General features: G+C 38.4%; 1 protein-coding gene across 3 annotated transcripts in view; it reads right to left on the minus strand.

Moving 5' to 3' along the window:
* The window catches only part of LOC118796924 (interleukin-31 receptor subunit alpha), a 34,876-nt gene extending 27,823 nt beyond the window's left edge, over positions 1-7,053 (minus strand). Inside the window, exons 1-3 of one of the 3 annotated variants that reach the window (XM_036556076.1) lie at positions 6,696-7,052; positions 6,284-6,557; positions 3,521-3,635 (exon numbers count right to left, since the gene is read on the minus strand). In XM_036556076.1, the coding sequence (XP_036411969.1) occupies positions 3,521-3,635; positions 6,284-6,356 (188 nt within the window). In that variant the 5' untranslated portion in view covers positions 6,357-6,557; positions 6,696-7,052. Of the gene's footprint in view, positions 1-3,520; positions 3,636-4,007; positions 4,594-6,283 lie in introns of those variants that run through there. The other 2 variants (XM_036556077.1, XM_036556078.1) reach the window with 2 other exon arrangements.
* Between the last annotated feature and the right edge of the window lie 13,554 nt (positions 7,054-20,607).

Below are 20,607 nucleotides of genomic sequence, written 5' to 3' on the forward strand. Positions count from 1 at the left end.
TGGCACCTTCATGTTAAGAGTGTCTATTGGGTTTTAGACCATTATCTGGAGTCCTTGTCCTCACTCATACAAAATATCAACAGATACTTTCTTATAAAGATTACAAAAATGATTTTGTTGGAACGGACCACTTTGGGTTCCCTGAAGACCCTTTGCATGGATGGTTCTTTCGAGAATCATTTTTGTTAATGAGATGTGTAAGTGTGGAGAACTTTTTCAAAAGTTTGAAGAACCTCAACGTACTTTAAATCTTTATTTTTAAGAGTGGTTATGTTCTTGCACCTAGTCAGGTTAACCGTTGACTGTTACAGGATGCTGTTATTGTTTACACATTCAAGAGACAAACAAAAACGAAAAAACGCACTTGTCTAAGGGGGAAGAATCCAAATTCAAAACCAGTTCAAAGGCGAGTTTTCCCACATTCTGTCCATTCAATCTACGCACCTGAATGTTGAATAACACTGTTAAACCGTAACGCTGCTGTCACGGAACACTGAGCTTGATCATCCAGCCACCACTTAAAGAGTCATATCTACCGCTGAAGGCTTTGACCACAAGAGGAACTGCAACTGCATACATCACTTTGAATCCACAACACATAGTTTTTCAGTCAACTTCATGTAACAGGGTATGACAGAGTCAGACTGTCTCCTTTTCCAGCAGACATTCAGCAACAGTTATATGAAAAATAGACATTTCATTTGGCTGGAATCTTACATTTAATCACAGCATTAAAACACGTTTAATGGTTGATTTGGGTTTGGCTCTTCCCCTGCTTCAGATCCAGCAGCCTGTCTCGCCCCTTCTAAAGAAGTATTTGCGTGTTGTGGTGCTCCTCAGATCATATATAGAGAACAAATATATATATATTCATATTTGTTCTCTCATTGAGTGAGGAGGTTGGTTTGGGTAACTTCTTGGTGGGTCAATTCAAACATCTTCAAAGCCCACACTTTGGACAGCCCTGCCTTAGATTACTGAAAACGAGGGGCTGGCAATATAACAATGTTATCATTATCATGATATACTACGTCATGAGAAACTTTTCCGAGTATATCATGAGTGTCATCAGTACTTACAGAACGCTGAACCACTGCATGACCAAAGAAAAACAGATTTAGACCAATTACAGAGAGCCCTGTAAACAACAGCAACCAGTGTACAGTTCGGGCCCTTACACACTGATTTATTTGAACGACAAATAATTAATTGGAACACATGCGTAACTGATATCTTGCCCACTAAATGGCAAAAATATATTCTTTTATTCGCCTGTTTAATTTTTGAGAACATTCCTCAGCGACATTAACTCTCCAGCCAGTCACGGTCGTCTCAGTTGTTGGCATGGTGAAAATCAAGACCCTTTTTTTGGAAATGCTGAATTACAAAAAAGACAACTACCTTTTTCTACTCTTTGCTGGAATATTTGGTCTGTTCCAATTTGTAAGCATCAGAAAAAAATAAATGCCTTGATACACATTAAGTGAAAGTGCCATATCGCTCACCCTTAGACGAGACCACAGACAGGAAGACTGTTTCCAGTTTCCTGTCACAAATTACTTCACATTAGCAAAAGTTCTGCGTCTGGTTTCAGTAAAACATACATGGAGTAAATGCTGTTAAATATAACAAATTCCTGTGAGGTGTATTAAAAATAGCAAAAAAGGAAAGTAACAATGTGCTAATGAAAGAATTTTAGGTCACAGTGTTTTTCAGCAAACAGGGGTTGCTAGAAGTGCAAGATTGATCTGCAAGTGTGAAACCACACCATCGTACGTTTTCACACCTATCATAGGGAGTGTGTCATAACATCATAAAACGTCTTCAGAGACCTCTTAAATCTCCTCTAACATATCTTACAAACAGAAAAAGTCTCAATCAAAAAGTCCCGATAGCGGCTCAGTTAATGTAAAAAAAAGATTTGTTGGAACAATAATCAGTGTGTTACTCTCTGTTAACTTATTATCTGAAGCTTAATAAAATACAAATCTGAAGGCAGCCAGGTTAACTTACTTTTTTAAGTTAAAACATCTAAACATTAAAAAAAAAAAACACAATTTGACAGCATGCCTGTTTCAATGTGCTGAAATGTATAATATTCACTTGTACTTTTTAAAGACGTCATTAATGATTACCCCAGTTTATATTGTGAGTGAACATTTGGATGCATTTAAGCACAAATTTGCAAACATGTAACAGAACTTTTATAGCTCTTTCTTTTATAGCTCTAGTTTGGGCGCCCCTGGTTCAAGTTACACGTTTTGTTGATTTTCTGAGTGAATATAAATTGAGCAAATTTGCGATAAATAGCAAATAAATCAAAATTGTGCATAAAAATTAACAGAAAAATGTCATATTTATGTCTTTTCCCACTAAAGGATGGGAATAAATCTTTGTATATGTTTCTGTCTACAATATCCAGTTTTACAAAAAGAATGTAACATGATGCATGATATGATACACTTTTGTTTTCAGCTAATTATTATTATTATTTTATTTAAAATCTCAGGCTTATTACATACTAAGGCTTATTGTTCAGTTATTACATGGGCTACGATGCATAATTAATGTATATTTGCTGAATTTAACAAAATAAAACATGAACATTTGGGATTAATGAACTATCTATCTATCTATCTATCTATCTATCTATCTATCTATCTATCTATCTATCTATCTATCTACCTACCTACCTACCTACCTACCTACCTATCCATCCATCCATCCATCCATATCCTAACCTGCATGTATGTCTCCTGCACTCACCACAACTTCTCTAGCGATTAGTGAAGTATGAATGTATGTATCTATCTATCTACCGAAACTCTACTCTTCATGCATGTCTGACGCGTCCCATAATAAAGGTTTTACACCATCTGCACAAGCAGATGCACAAAACTGGGAGCGTTACTCAGCGAACTATCCTAAAATGAAGAAGAAGAAAAATCACATTTGGTGTCTGAGGTTTCTTGTTTAGTTATGCCCTGGAACTACGAGGCTAATGTAACTAGCGTGGAAGCTTATACCTCATTAATTAGCACTGTGCAAACTGCATTCCTAAATCATCATAAACCTGCCTCAAACTGTGTGTAATCTTTAACAGACCTGGTTTTTGACACTGTATGACAACTCAATGTGGTTTGATGTAGGTATTTAATCTGCACAATGTTAATTTGTGGAGTATTAGCTTTCATTACTTATTATCTATAGGCTTGTGTTTCCAGTGCAAAGCTAAAGAGCAAACTTCAGTCACCAGACCCTGTCCAGGCTGATCGTCTACATTTGAGTAAGTGAGAAATCCAATGATTTTTTTTGCCAAACTATCACTTTAAGGAGGTGAACAAAGTTCATTGGAGTTCAGCCAAGAACTTTGTATATAAGGCTGCCTTATTTTGAACCACTCATTTCACTAAGCTGTGAAAAAAGAAAAGGCAAACAGCCCAAAATGGTTCAGTGAAAGCATTTCAATAGATTTAATGCATACACAGCAAACAGAAGGAGTTTATGGACTGATTCTTACATGTTGACTGACAGCTTGTAGCTGGTACCCTCCGAACTGACCGCCGTCCAGTAACAGGTGATGTTTGCATGCTCCAAGAGTTCACAGTGTGTAACAGTGGGTGCTGGAGACGAGGCTGAAAAAGAATAAAAGAAAAGGAAATTTATTCATATGGTGTGACCAGACAACACAAGGATATATGCCATATAATGGCCGTATAGTGAATTCATAAACTTCTTCATAAGGCTTCTTTCAGCATAATAACAGAAGTTTCTAAGACGCTGATCTTCTCTTTTTGAATCCTTTTGGTCCAAAATAAAATGTTAAAGCTCCAAAATCAGAGGAGTGATTAATTACAGAGCAGTGCAGATGCTGCAACCAAGATAACATAATAAATTAAAACAAAAGGCATTTGTAAATAAATGTTAATGGCTAAAAATTTGCTTTCTTTTTTCTTTTTTTATACTTGAATAGAAGTAAAAGTAAATTTGTAAAGGTGCCAACCCACCTCTGCTCATATTATACATATATCATTGACATATTAACAACAACTACATAAAACCTACACTGGTAGAGCAGTTTTGTACAGCATATCAGCCTATTTAGCACAGAACTGCCAAGGCTGGGAAATTCAAATAAAGAGCGTCCAAAGGTTGAGCGTTTTCAGACACTGTTAGAGAGAACAGAGAGCAGCGTCAAAGCAATAACAGAGCTAATATGCCACAGAGGGATAAATCTACTATGTGGAACACACACGATTATAAGTCATAATGAGTCATAAACCCTCCCATTTAATTATTTCTCACTCATAGCTCATTAAAATAAGGACTTCTGTCAAAAGGGCGAGTAGACTCTTTCAATCGATACTGCATTTGTGGAGAAGGACCCATACTGTAGATAAATATGTATATTTTTATTTTCTCATATCAAAAATGTGCAACATGAATATAATATAGGGGACGTTTTCACACATAATAAATAGACGTAATAGTGCCAATTTTCAACATTTATAAGATTACAGATTTGGTCAATATTACAAATTACAAGAACTTTTATAGCTCTTCCAGGCTTATGCAAAAGTTTGGGCACCCCTGGTCAAGCTACATGTTTTGTTGATTTTCAAATGCATAATTAATGTTTATTTGCTGTATTTAACATATTTAAATATGATAAATAAAACATGAACTGTGGCCTGTGCAAAGGTTGTGGCATGTCTCATATTTTATACTTTATCCCCCAATATTATAAAACTCAGAAAAAAGAGAACAAAACATGTACTTCAATAAGGATTTTTGCATATGACTGTTTATGTGATTTGGTGAATCTGAACATTTTATCAAGTCAAGAGAGTTCACCAACTCTAAAAGTTCTTTTGGTACCAGTCTGAATCTGGGCATGGCCAAATCGCCAGGGCCCTTTTTCAAAGCACTGGCGTGACGACTCACCACTTTCTTCAGGAGACTGACACAAAGAAAATCTCCACTCTCTCTAAACTGCATGGAGCACTGATGCACAGACACGAAACGGAAACTTTAGTGTGGTCCACTTTGATGTGTGAACATCTATCTATCTATCTATCTATCTATCTATCTATCTATTAAAGGTGGTCTGGCAAAAGTTGTGGATCTGAGGCTGCTTCTAAGTGACTCCTGCTTCAGTTCACTGCTTGGGGAAATTCATTTTTATGAAGGTCCACACCAAACGAGGGAATTTAACTCCAGAGCACGCTCTCCTCAGCGCACATCAGTGCTGTATGTTAACGTTTTGCTCTTTACAAACACTCAAGCTGCAGCTAATAACAGCAGACGAGCAGTAAAATAACAGCGAAAATTGTGGCATCAGTACAGAAGAAGACGCAAGAGAGGCCACTATTTCTGCCACAAGAAGTGCTTTTTCATTTACACTAGCAGAAAGGTACATGGAGCATTGGGTGGGCGCAACAGTATGTCTTTTGATTTTGGCACATGGGTCACGGAACATATCTTTGATCAAGTATCATCAACCTGATTGGTTAATTTCCAACTGGTAAAATCTTATAAAAGCAGATATTAAAGTAAGGTTTACTATTATCGCTTTGATTGTTATTCACATTGAAGACAAGCGTCTATATTTTCTGTTTTTCTGTTTTTATGGTGGTAAATGTGACAGAATGTAACAGAACGCTTGCGTCCCTACAAAATTACTGACTAATAAATGAATACCTACATGTACAAACTGGTGCACTTCAACTGTTACAGTGTGAACCCAAACAAACCGAATGAAAAAGATACATTACAAAAACTCCGATGCAGGCTTTAGAAATTAACTGGGTATGAAAACAGCCCAGTGTTCTTCAGATATGACAGCTAGTAGAGTTTGCTATCTGAACCTGAACCCAGTGAAGTGCAGGGTCAGGCATGCAGTGACCCTGTTCATCAGTAGGTTTATAGAGGTGTGTTATTAGCATAACATAGTTGCCTTTTGTCACTCAGCCAGCTGCACTTTTTTTGTATTATTATTATTATTATTATTACTAATAATATTATTATTGTTACTTACGTTTTGCCCCACCTGAATCTGGGTACACAAGCAAGAGCATGAAGAGGAATTTCACTTCCAAGCAAATCTACCCTATGGGCTATATTACATAATAACAAGCAGTGAATGGTGTACAATTTGAGCACTTTGTGTTAACTTTTTTATGGGGTGTGAAACAATCTGACACTCCAAGTTCTCTATGTCAGTCTGCCAATCCTTCAAATGCAGGTTACACCATCATTCATCCACACCACCACTCACTCTTACCTGAGCCCAGGATCATGCAGAGCCCACTTATCCAGGAGACAAATCCGGCCATGTTCCGAGTCTTTTCCTCCATCGCTTTTCTCCACCTTGGCTCATCGAAGAGCTTCAAGAGGTCTACAGAGCCATGAGGGCTGGAATAGCCTATATATAGGCTTTAAAAAGTTTACATCTTCTGTGTGTGTTAACTCTTCTTGAGGGCACAGCGTTTTCCGCTGTGTTGGTCACTTTTCCCCTGAAGAGGAGACGTCAATCTCAGCGGAACTCACCTTGGTGACTGAAGGAGAAATAAATATGAAAATGAGCCGATTCTCCCAGGGTTTCCTCTTTGGCGTCACGCTGAGCCTTCGGCACCACTGAAAAGCACACCTTCGCACTAAAGTCATAAACTAGAAGTGACCAGTGTCCGTGTTACCTGCACACGCTCCTGTACTCTGCTGCTAGTGCACAGAGCTGCTCGTAAAAGCGGCTCCTGCTGTTGCTGCACTGCCTCTTACTTCACCTTGTTCACAGCAGGACGAGCGTGGAGCTGTGGGCAGGTCCTACAGGCTGCGCTGAGGACTTTCGTTTCCTCGCTGCATCGCAGGGCGCGTATTTTTCATACCCACAGGACGGAGAAGGTTCCCTTAGTTGTTACGGTTTGCCTCAGGGCTTATTTGTACTAAAACAGCCCCGCACCTGCCACTTTCCTAACATTCCACCTGCGTGTCTACCTCTCTCTGTTTGTGTGGGTTTGCAGGACGACTGGAGTAGCGCGGCTTGTAAACAAAGTTAGTCAGAGAGCGCTTATGCTAAGCTAACTACCGTCTCCTTCAGCTTCGGCTTCAGTCTGACCGGTTTTAATGCCAAACCAAGTTCGACAGCGAGTCAGAGCTGTTTGGTGAATTAAAGAAGTGTCGCTTTCTTTCACTCTTGTTGGAGAACAAAGTCATATCTTAAAGAGAAATTCACTTTTTTGCATAATTCCGTTGTTGCGATGTGAACAAAGTCATTGAGTGGTTTGATGTACAGGTGTTAACAAAGTTGCAGACTCAGTTTTCTTTACAGTGGTGCTGATAGGAACCAGGGGTCACAATGTCTACAACACAAATATAGAGATTTTATTTACTGTCCTAAACCACCAGGCAACCTACACGTCTTCTGAGTTTTTATGTACGCTCTTAAAAACAGATGGTTCTTCAAGGGTTCTTTAGCAAAGAAAATGGGTCCATACAGAACCATGAACACTCAAAGAACATTTTGCATGCTAAAAAGAGTTATTTGCATCATAAGTTGGTTCTTCTGATATGATGGAGAATGTGCATGAACGTGCTACAGATGGTTCTATATAGAACCTTTTTGAAAAGGGTTCTAAACTGCACCCAAAAGGGTTCTTCTATTGTTTCAAGTCTGATATCGTAACAATGCACTGCAAAAATGGTATCTTGTCAAGTAAAATGATCTTAAATATAGTCAATAAATCTAATATTTCTCCTGTTGATATTGTTGTAAGCTTAATTTAAGATTATTTAACTTATTTCTAGGCATTTCGTACTTGTTTTAACTGATTCTATAAAGTAAAATATCTCACTATATTGGCAGATGATTTTGCTCGTTTTAAGAAATGAGAACCATTTTCTTTGCTAAAGACCCCTTGAAGAACCATCTTTTTTAAGAGTGTAATGATGATGATGGTTACACAGTGGAAAATCTGAAAAAAATTAGTTTTCTTTGGGGACTGTTTTGCCTACATTTGTACCCCTTCTCTGCCCTTAATGGACTGAAATAAATGGTTTAACAAGACGTTTAAGGCCACAACTTTATCACAAAACTTAATTGTAAAACAACGTCTCATCATTCATCAGGCTGAATATTCATAACCATTTCATGTAACAACTTTCTCTGAGGGAGCTTTGAGAGGTGGACATCTGGTTCCTATCACCACCACTATAACAATTCCAAAGTTTGTCTAGAACGGAGCATCTCACACCAGACCACCCTGAATGACTTTACATCGTAACCATTTAATTATATAGAAATTATGAAAAATCAGTGGAGTTTACACTTTTCCATAATTCAGTACGTGAGATATAAACAGTCATTCAGAGCGACCTGAATGTTTGATTGTAGAGGGTCTTACCAACTCTTTATCACTTCCTTACACTGGTGCTGATAGGAACCAGGGGTCACAATGTATACAATACAAACACAGCCATTTTATTTACTGTCCAAAACTACCAGTGAACCTACATTCCTCTTCTGAGTTTTTATGGGTAATATTGATAATGGCAATAGTAATAAATCTGAAAAAAAAACTTTTCTTTTGGGGACTTGGGAATCTTCCTTTGTAACATCCTCAATACACACCCTTTAAAAAAAGGGGTTCTTTCCTAACGGTTACATATAACTGTGGCAATTCAAAGAACCATCTGGATGCATAAATGTTTCTTTGACTGGATAAACGGTTCTTCTCTATGATGGAAAACAATAGCTAAGATATCAGGCATTGTACCTGTTATCATTTCATGTAATGTAAGGGAGCTTTAGAGCCATTTAAGGGGAATTCCTACATTTTTTTCTACATTTCCACATAGTAAGATGTAGATAAAGACATTCAGACTGGTACGGTGTGAGATGCTCCATTCTAGAGAAACGTACTGAGTCAGAATTGTTCACAGTGGTGGTGATAGGAACCTGGCGTCTGAAGACTTTAATGCCTCTAAAATCTACCTTACAGAAAGTTACTACACAAAATGGTCAAGAATATACTGTCTGATGTCAGAGACATCATTTTACAATAGATTTTAAATAATGTTTTGGCCTACATTTTATTAAAATATGTAGGTACATGCAGGTTTATAGCTAAATAATACCCAAAGCATAGACTCACTTTTACCATTATCAACATTACATATAAAAAATCAGAAGGCATGTGTAGGTCCACTGTAGTTTTTGGATAGTAAATAAAATGCATTGTAGACATTGGGACCCCTGGTTCCTATCACCACCACTGTAAATATTCTCCATATTCTCATGATATCTGAAGCTTTATATGTCAACATTAAAACAAAAAAAAACAATATTATTAACAGGAAATACATATGTGTATGCTTTGTAATGTCCACAGATAATAATCACATAAAGATTTGAAAGCTATGTACTTTTTCAGTATGAACAACCATCCTGCTGAAATATTTCTTATTTTTTTCAGTTCTACATTCTATGAATATCATACTTGGACTGTTCATTTATATCCATGACCTACCACTGCAGGTAGAATCCTTTCCTTGAGATCTCATGAAAAATAATAACAATAATTAAAACAAACAAACAACAAACTTGCTACAGCATACTGAGGGTTGTGAATTCAAATATGAGCTTATGACATATTTCATCCCTGTTTAAGATCATTGACTGACTGAGTATGCAGTGATAGGGAGAACATTTAAAGTTGACATTGGCACACAGTGTTGGATTTCAACTTACAACTTGTGGTTACAGATTCAAGGAACTGAATCTGTACTATAACAAGCAGTGCAGAATGTTTGTGGGCTGCGTCTAGTGTCGCAAGACCTTGAGGACATTTTTCACAACTAACCAACACTAACACAGAGCTTGACATTAACATGAGACATAAACAGTGCGACAAGTGAAAATTTGTGTTGGACAGGTAAATACGCACAAACAGGATAGTAAATTCTTTTACACAACAAAAATTAATGCATTCTTAGAAGAGTGAAAACTTAAAGAATGAGCATTTCGGCATATACCTCAAATGTGTAGATTTCCCAACAGAGTAGCCTACTGAGGCCTGAGTGTAGTGGTTACGAAAGGCTTCACTTCAGCAGCCGCAGCTAAGCTGATCAATCTGAATGGTTTTTGAAACCTCCAAAATCTGACCAAGTGCCAGATAAAGCTCCAAAAAGAGTCAGTGCATGGGCTAATGCTACTGACAAAAATGTATAGACCTCTGAAGTTGTGCATCATTCTGTAATCAGCGTTATGCCCATATTAGCAACTCTGAGTCTAAGCTGGATTTCTCTATGGCAAAAATGAATGGGATTCTCAAAAATCATTGTGATCATGCCTCATAGGTACAGAAAAAGGTTCTAAAGCTAATATGTTTTGTCCTCCGTACATTTTTCCTCTGAATGTCACTGGATCCTCTCACTTAAGAAATCATTAAGGAGTCAAAATATTAATATTGCTACATCCGTGTTAAAAGGGGCCTGTTATGCTTTTCCGGTTTTCCCTTTCCTTTAGTGAGTCATTTGGGTTTTTTGCATGTAATCTGTCACAAAATACACACCAGAGGGAGTAACTCTCTCCCACAGAAACCAATTTTCTCAGCTGCCTGAGACACCTTGTTGGAATTTCAGTCTTTTTCCTTTGTTACAAGATCTTAAGTTCAAGTTCTTAACACAATCCTTATTGCCTGCCTACTGGAGGAGCGGCTACTGGAGGAGAAGAGTTTATTCAATTTTGCAGCCACGTTGAGAAGACACTGACCTGACTTTCAGGATCTGACTCAAGCAGATATGAACTGACACCACTGTAAAAATAACCACATCGGTGTTTACAGCTGCTCAGGAGAGGAGTCTCACTGCAGACTGCAAGACAGGGGCGGAACAAGTTGGGGCGGAACTGCTCTGGCAGCTGATCAATCAGAACAGAGTGGGTAAGCTGACCAATCAGAGCACACTGGGCTCATTTGGAGGTGGGGCTTAAAGACACAGGAGCTCTAACAGAACATTTCAGACAATGTGAATAGAGATGAACAGTATGAGAAAAATAGTTTTTGGAATATTGAAGCATGTAAATCTAGACCCCAAAAATAAAATTATGAACATTGAAAATGAGCATAATAGGTCCCCTTTAATAGCAAAAGCTACCACTCCTGCATACTGAAATGATGCCATATGAAGGTAGGTCTACTATTAAATTTTAACACTATTATATAATAATACCAGCTACTCCTACTCCACTTTAGCAACTTAACTACTACACTGGACAAAGCTTGCTGGTTTGTTTAGAGTGTTTTAATGCATTTGCCTATCTTATGATATCAATTCAGTGCACAGCAGTGTTAGCTTGCATGCAGCAAAATTAATCTTTCAGCTCCTTAATGACCTCATAATGCAGAAGATACAGTGACATTCAGAGAAAATATGTACACAAGACAAAATGTATGAGGTTTGGAACCATTTTGTTAACCACAGGGTGAGATAGCAAGTTTCTGATATGGGCATGTCACAACGACTTCAGTAGCTTATGCAGACCAATCAGCTTAGACCTCATTGGCCTGACACTGAGTTATAATGCCTTGTGATGTGCCATTAGTCTCAAATAATCCAGCCATCATGAATGATGGAGTGCCCCAGAGTTCTGTACTTGGTCCCCTTCTTTTCACATTATACATTTCATTCCTCGGTTAGATAACTCTTTCTGCTCTTCACCTCAATAAGCTAATAAAGAACTTGATTTACTAACTTGCTTGTGGTTCCACACACACAAGTGATTTGTAATTTGGTTATTGGTAGATTGAATCTTTGAAGTGGGACAAAGTGAAGCTTATGAGGTTTGTGATGTTTTATAAACAGCCTTGGCAGCATGAATTACATGACTGAACTCATAGGCCTCATAGGTCTTTAAGTGGGGTTATGAAGAGCTCAGATGCATCTGAGGTAACAACAATATTTTAAACATAATTATAAGCAGAGTTTAAGTCATCAGATTGATGCAGTGGAGGTTTAAACAGCTCGTTCCTCATTAAGTTCCAATTCCCATCCACCTTATGAGTGCCATGTCATTAAACACTAAGGTAGCATTACAGTCTCATTAAACAATACAGAATAATTCACTTTCTATTGCTTCGCTGTGGACTTAGTTAGGGATTAAATATAAGTCAACAATCATAACATTTTTGATGTTTAAAGACCTGCTGCCGAACAATCCTACAGTCAAACGTTATAACATTATATGACTGCGTATAATAGAGCCGTAGTGTCGTAGAAGAGTTGGAAAAATATTGATTCTTATCCTATGGTGATTCTCTCTTGAACGATTCACAGAACATTACTATCAGATTTTTTAAAGGCTCTGTGTTTCTCTTACTGTAAAATAAATTAATGCACATCCAGAGACTTTACTCGGCACAGACCAGATTGTAGTAGGAAAGAAAAGGTAGGATGTCACTGATGCATGTATGTTTGTAGTCACTAATTGGTCACAATTTCCATATTTATGAAATAAAAGGCCTAAAACCATTGTAAACATGACCCTATGCAAGAATACAGCTTTGTTTGACTACCTCGGCAAACTGCTAAAAGGCTAAAATAAAAGGAGAATTGCCACTGGTTGAAATATGAATGGGAAAGCTTGTAATGCTCAACATGGTGTCTGTGGAGAAAGTCCTACCCTTCAAGAAAAAGAGCGACTTACCTTGCTGGTTATGCCGCAAGTGGGGAAAGCTCCACCTCATTGTGGAGATTTGTGCAGGCACAATAGTCAGAACTACCAGAAAAAACAAGAAGAATTTAAAATATCAGTTTTTGCTGATTTAAAAGCAAATAAAGTCATTGATGTTGCAACTTTTAATAGAAAGGACTGAAAACATGTTAGTGTGTTTCATGTGTTCACTGAGGCCTCACAGTGTGAACTTTGAGTTGAAGAAGGCTAATAAAAACTGGTAAAAAAAAGAAATTTCATCAGCCAGTTTGGCTGCAAAGAAATCAAAACCATCCATAAAAATTCACAATAGTTCTATAGTTCTATACCAATTAAATTTTTTATGGAACCATACATTCAAGCTAATAACCATTTAGGAACCTTTATTTTTAAGAGTGTAGAACAGAATATTTAGACACCATGCTTTGAATAGAAGTGTCATGAATTCAACAAGCAAACAAATGGAATAATAGTTTCCTCCCCGTACATTATAATAATGTCAAAAGTGCCCAAAAGTGTTCTTGAAGATGTACATTTGTGTTCCAGCCCACCTGGTTCTAATGTTTAAATGCTCCTGTAGACCTAGCTGTACTAAAGTTGATGCCTCTGTATGTTCTGCAGACTAATTTTCCCTAAATGCACCATAGAAAAGGAATGAAGAAACTGAAGAGTGCCTGTAGAATTTACTGCCAGTTCTCATTCACCCCTTGCTCTAATGCACAACATATATTGTTTAGCTGTATAAGCAGAGTTCAGTTTAGGAACAGAACAAAATGAACAATGTAGCTGCTTTCCAGAAGTAAGGTCAGAATGTTCCAGAAGAAGTCTCTGTATTTCACTTTGTTAAACGAAAATGTCAGGACAAAGCACATACCTATTATGCAGTTGTTTACATCTCACTTTGTAATTTAGGAAAAATTATGGTGCCTAAAAGAAAATGCCACAGGACATAAGGACACAGTGGGGAGCAACTGAGCAGAAAAGATTTAGTGCCAGCTTATTATTTCATGGCAGAAAGAAGAATCCAGAAGTTGAAAATCTACTTACAAAACTGCAAATTCTGATCAACTTTAGGCAAAGCAAGCTATAATGCCTTGTGATATCCCATTAATCTCAAATAATCCAGCCATCATTAATGCCACAATAACATCTAGCCTCCTTAGCCCAGGGAGTGCCACAGGGTTCTGTCATTGTCCCCTTCTTTTCAATACATTTCATCTCTTGGTTAGATAATTCATAATCATCTTCTTAATTTTTTTAAGTTAATGACATTCAGATTTATATTATTATTGCTTAGCACACAGTCTCAACCCAGGCGCTGAGTGCATATATCACAGATTTACAACACTGGTTACATCACAATTTCTTGAAACTCAGTGCAAACAAAACTGAAGTTCTGTTAGTAGATACAGCAAATCTAGTAAACACAGAGATCTTCTCCTGAATTATTTATGGCAACTCCTTATTTAATGGTCTCCCTGCTGAATTGCTTGATAACTGTAGGTTTATCCAAAAGTCATAAACTACCGTCCTCACATTTACCAAACACTCTCCTACTAGAATTTCATGGTAGAGTTGAGTGAAGATGTATATACAGTTGTATGCATAAGTTTAAACGTTCCTGGTTAAATTACGTTTTGTTGTTTTTCTAAGTGAAAATGACACATCCTCTATGACAGGGTTTCTCAACCAGTGGGCTGTGGACCACAGTTGGGCCACAAAGAACCCTCTGGAGGTCCCTGGACCAATACTAAGGGGGAGCAAATGGTCAGCAGTGGGCTGATTTTGATTTCAATTCTACTTGATTGTACTTCAACAGAGCATTAAGACTACAAATATCAGAATGACAGAAGAAGGTAAGAGTTTGTTGAGAGGATGTCAAATATGTTTCTATTGAAATAAAGATGCTGAACCCCTTAAAATCCCAGGCTTATTATTCAACTACATGGACTTCAAAGCGAACTGGCTGAGCTATTCTTAGATTATACAAGTGTGTAATAAAACTTTGGGCCCACCGGTGGACCCTGGCTATTTATAAAACCTCATTATTCTCAGTTATGTGTTTAAGAAAAATAAAAAAAATTCCAGACCTGGAAAGTGAGATTCACTCAGGGCTGGAGCTGAACTCTGCTGGAAAGTTGGCTTTGAGGAGCAGGACTGGCACTGCTGGTTTAATACGAAAGCAACAGGAATGTAGCTTAGCACAACCTTGTGAAAGCTTTTATTTTGATTGTTTCAAGCTAAGCCTAGCAGCTTGTCATTTTAAATTGTTTTTACATGGACCGTGTAAACGGGTGCCAAGTTATTTTTTCTTTCTGTGGCTAAATGTGGAGCAAATTCTTGATGTTATCACAGGTAGAACCATCAGAGAACATGTTTTGTTTGAGGCAAAATGCTTACTATGGTAGGAATGCAATAACATACAAAGTGAAAATTCAAGCTTTTTGGAATGCTTGTGGTGACACAGAGGAATGTAAAAACAAACATGTGCCGCACCAATAAATACTTTAAAGGTACATTTCATCCACTCCCTCATACCTTTAGGAGCTAGTAGTTCTGTTGACAGAAAACCATGCAGTGCTAACTTGCACTGTTAAGATTCACTACCAGCAGTGAGTAGTGATCTGGGATTCAATGGTAGCCATGTTTCATTTTCATTTTTATTATATTCATTAAGGACTTGCTGCTGTTTAGGATATATAGTATGACTTATTGTGAACTGTAAAAATGAATAAAACTGTAAAGGAAAGCAATAAGCCACTTGAGGCCATGCCTTACAATGATTTGATCACAGGTAAGAGGATTTTCCTTCAGTGCAGATCATGTCTAATAACAATCTTACCTTTACTATCATAAATTACTTTACTATCGTAAAATCCCTCTCATGGCTTATCGTTTTAATAAATGACAGGAGTGACCAAATTTTGATGGATACATTTATTATTTAGGTTTTTGATATTTTCACGCTTTACGTACCTCCTTTACTCTAAACATAGTTTAAATATTCATATTTTTACTACTACATTTTGCGTGCTCACTGTGACGTCTGTAGACATACATGATGTGAACATAAAAGGCATTTTACCGACAATGTCACAGTCATAAATCAGGCCTGACAATCTTTCAAAGCCTTGTTATTCTAAAAAGATCTCGTCCTTGTCCTGCTACTGTTAACATCTTGTTTGACACCACGTATGGTGTTCATTGTTTTCACAGATGTGCACTGTTTGGACACACACAGGTGCTGTTATCAGAGTGATTTATCATTGTTTTTTGTGCATTGTTAGAGTTCAGATATTTGCACCTGTTGTAATTGTGTTGTGGCTCACAGGTATCACAGTTTTTGATTCTAATTGTTTTGAGAGCCTTGAGATCGGGCCATGTGAAGTCTGTACTTGGGAAGACTTGTGTGTTCAATGCCTAGACAAGCCAGTGACAGGGTGTGACACTGTGGCAGATGATTAGGTGAAGTTCTGAAAGTTATTAAACTTTAAACAAATTTTAACATAGGAGAGTGGACACATATTACAGTGAGACAGGGGACAGACCAGCATAGACAATCAGTGTGTGCATGTACATGCACTTAATAATCTGATAACTGCAGAAAATCAGAAAATGTTAGTAATCCGTTCACTGCGTTTACATGCACTTGGGTAGATAGCGGGAAAACTCCAGGTCTACATAAGTCAGGCAGTAATCGGATTTTTGCTTTGCAACCAGCCAATAAACTCACAGAATAAGAAGTAATATAAATGCAATGTAAAATGCAAACGTCAGTGCCGTAGATTTTTTTTAAACATCTAGTGACTTTCGCAGAAAAATGAATATGCATCATCTAGAAAATAAAGAATATTTAAATCCTTAACTTAAAAAGCATGTAGCTGGTTTCAGCATCACTCCAAAAGTGTTTTGTTGCCATCTCGCGGGTGCTGTGTTAAACACTGTATGCTATTATTACTGAGCCAAAATCCAGCTCTCTTTATCAGATTTCTTATTAAGATTTCTAGGCTGAATTACCTGCAGTTTTCCACCAAACTCAGCAGTCATCTGATTAATTTAGTCCTGTCTGGATACACATCTCTGTGATTTTGGCAGATTTTCCAGACAGATGCATTGGAAAAAATGTTTTTTTGACCACTACTACTGGCCCTATTTAGTGGGTGTATCCGATCTGAATAAAGTTTGGTTTCAAAAAAGTATGAAATTAACAGTGCAATTAAAAAAGATAAATGCCAGTTTAAGGTCTGTTTGAGTAAAGCTTATCATAATGCTGTGCCTCAGGGAAACAAACAATTCTTCTGCCAGGTAATGTAATTTGTTAACATTGGGCCATGGTTGCCAGGCAACAATAATATTCATTATAAAGTAGATAGTTGTAAAAAGACGTAAAATAAATAAACTGAATAATCTGCTGTTAATGAACTACATTTCTTGGTTGGTCTTTTTCACCACTTGTTTGAAATGAGGGAGTTTGATGTAGCGTGTAAAATAATAGTTTGCAGTTTCAAAAGACACCATCCAAGGTGCAGAACTGAATATTTTGAATTCACTCTTTTTTTGTGTGCTCTCGTGAAAACCAACACATTTACATCTATCCACCTATTCAGCCCACAGCAGTTTAGCCCCACACAATTTTGTTGACAATCATCTTAAAGAGATGTGCCTTGTTTTTTTTGGTGAAGGCTGAGTGCTTCCTGATCTCAGCCTCCTGACCAAGAAGGGCTGTGGTATAATGATTAAGCAGTTAGACAGTTGTGCCACTATAGAGCCACAAAGTTATTTAAACTTTTGTTTCCAAGAACAAATGAAAAGCTTCCTCATATTCAGACAGAGAGAACTGTCTGTGCCTAGGTAAAGGACAATTATCTATACTGAAGTGAGTTTACTTTTCATTGTTTTATTATTTCTTTGCGAAATTTCATGGCTCAAGAAGTACTGAGTTCAAATTCATCAGGAGAGTACTGAGTTCAAATTCATCAGGAGAGTACTGAGTTCAAATTCCAGTTTTATTAGTAAAAATCAGCTTGAGCTGTCACGCATTCGCCGGTATCACGGGATGATATAGACTTCATTACCCAGAACTCTCAGGAGGATCACACGACTGGGCCACTTTCCTCTGACTCGGAGACTTTGACGGACTCCATTACCCACAATACTATGGGGGATCACATGACTTCTGACAATGTCTCGTGCTCCTATCAGCGCTCATGTTCTCCAGAGTATTGACTATTTGCACCTGTGCTTTAGATCATATGATCAGGACAGGATAGTTTATAAGCCCGGGCTTTAGTGCAGTTCAGTGCGAGGTGTTGCTTCTTTACGAACTTACTGAGCGTTCTTTCTGATCATTTGTCTGCCGTGTATTTTGACCTTTTGCTTTGTTCTCTTGACTCTGCCTTTTTGCCTAACCCCCTTTGGATACTGTTGCCTGTTATTTTGTGTTCTGTGTTTCTGACCCTCTGGACTGTTTTTTCGACTTGCCCGTTTGTCTTGCCCCCTGATTTTGTTCGCACGGTGATATGATCATCGTTGTGTTTTGTATCTGCTTTTGGGATTTGACCCATGCTTGTTTTTTGACCCAGCCTTTGCCTAACCCTATTAAAACACCCTTCGTCCTTTTACACCGCAAGCATCTGGTTTCTGGTGCATTGTCACAGAATACCTCGCCCACTATGCAGAGAAGGGGGAAGAGTTCTGCCGGAGCACACACAGACCACCGAACCCATGCAGTGTGACACCTCATGGCTATCTCCAGAAGAAAGGCAGCACCGATTGCAGAACCATCTTTGTCTGTATTGTAGCAAGGCGGGACATCAAGTTCGTGAGTGCCGAACCCGGCCACAAAAAACCAAGGTGCCAACCCCTGGACAGCACATGGAGTTCACTCCACAAGCTAATGTGGCGAGTGTTCCCACAAAGGGGTTGGTTTCTAAATCTTTAATGGTGACCGCAATTATATACTGTCATCCCCACTCTCTTATCATTTCAGCTCTGATCGACTCGGGAGCAGAGGGAAACTTCATTCACGCCAAACTCGTGGAGCAGCTGCAGATACCAGTGAAATCGCTCAAGACTCAACTAAAAGTGGCCGCATTGGATGGAGGACCAGTGGGTTTCGGCACCATCTCTTGAGTCATGAACCCGGTGGAGCTACAGATCAGTGCCTGCCACAAAGAGACTTTGTCCCTTCTAGTTCTAGACCAATCTGAATTCGAGATCATTTTAGGACTCACTTGGTTAAAGAAACATAATCCTGCAATCTCTTGGCCCGAACATACCATTGCCAAATGGTCGGACTTTTGCACCCATTCTTGTTTAATCACTCCATCGATCTCACTTTTGTCCACATCTATAGAAGGCCCATTGTTGAGATTCCCCCCGAGTATGAAGATCTGAAGGAAGTTTTCAACAAGAAAAATGCCACCAACTTACCCCCTCATAGGTCCTATGACTGTGCTATCGACCTGCTTGAAAATCCCATTTTCCCCAAAGCCCGAGTGTATCCGCTAACACAGGAAGAACAAAAAGCCCTTGATATCTACATCCAGGAAGCCCTAGAACAAGGCTTCATCCAGCCTACTACGTCCCCCATTGCTTCTAGTTTCTTTTTCATTAAAAAGAAAGATGGAGGACTTCGTCCATGCATTGATTATCGGGCTCTAAATCAGATTTCAAAAGCCTACCCCTATCCGCTTCCCTTAGTCCCGGTCACGCTAGAACAACTTAAAGGGGCCAAATTCTTCACTAAGCTGGATTTACGTAGTGCTTACAACTTGATCTGAGTGAGGAAAGGAGATGAATGGAAAACAGCATTTTTGACCACCAGGGGGCACTACGAATACCAGGTGATGCCCTTTGGACTCTCTATCGCCCCCTCGGTGTTCCAAGCATTCATTAACGACACCCTCAGAGACATGTTAGGCCAGTTTGTTATCGCTTACTTAGATGACATTCTCGTTTATTCACCTGACCTAGATACCTATGTGAAACATGTTTGTTTAGTCCTTCAAAGACTCCTCGAGAACAATTTATTCTTGAAAGCTGAAAAATGTGAATTTCATCTGCAGTCACTTTCCTTCCTAGGATATATCATTAGCCCCCAAGGAGTTACAATGGATGACAACAAGGTGGAAGCTGTAGCTCACTGGCCCACACCAACCTCAGTGAAGGAACTTCAAAGATTTTTGGGGTTTGCTAATTTCTATCGCCGTTTTATTAGGAACTTTAGCACTAATGCTTCCCTCGTTACTTCCCTAAGGGTAGTCCCAAGAGGATCATTTGGAATGACTCAGCAGAAAAAGCATTCCAGAAACTAAAAGAAGCATTCACCACAGCCCCCATTTTTAAACACCCTGACCCTGAACAGCCCTTTATAGTAGAAGTCGACGCCTCAGAAACAGGAGTTGGGACTGTACTGTCTCAAAGAACTGGATCCCCACAAAAGCTACACACCATAGCTTTTTATTCCCATAAGTTGTCCGCTTCAGAAAGAAATTATAGCATCGGAGATCATAAACTTTTAGCTGTTAAGCTCGCCTTGGAGGAATGGAGTCATTGGCTCGAGGGAGCCAATTTTCCCTTCACAGTTCCCTTCACATCAGCTCACACAGTTCAACAAACACTGAGGCAGCACACGTTTTTGAGTAAGCTCAACTTAAACTGTATTGCTGACCTAAATAAGATGCAGCACGAAAATATAATTTAGAGGTAAAACAAGCGGCCCCATCTCATGTGGTACAGCCCTGACTTGCTCACTGTAACAGGGTGGATACAGTTACAGTGGATAGAGATTAGATGAAGCTGAAGTAACAACGGCTATTATTGTAGCACATATATTCAGAAGCCTAGACATGAACTAGCATGTAACTGCTGTGCTATTTAAGGTGAAACAGAAACTGGAA

This window comes from Colossoma macropomum, unplaced genomic scaffold (assembly GCF_904425465.1).
Source record: "Colossoma macropomum unplaced genomic scaffold, Colossoma_macropomum, whole genome shotgun sequence".
Lineage (NCBI taxonomy): Eukaryota > Metazoa > Chordata > Actinopteri > Characiformes > Serrasalmidae > Colossoma > Colossoma macropomum.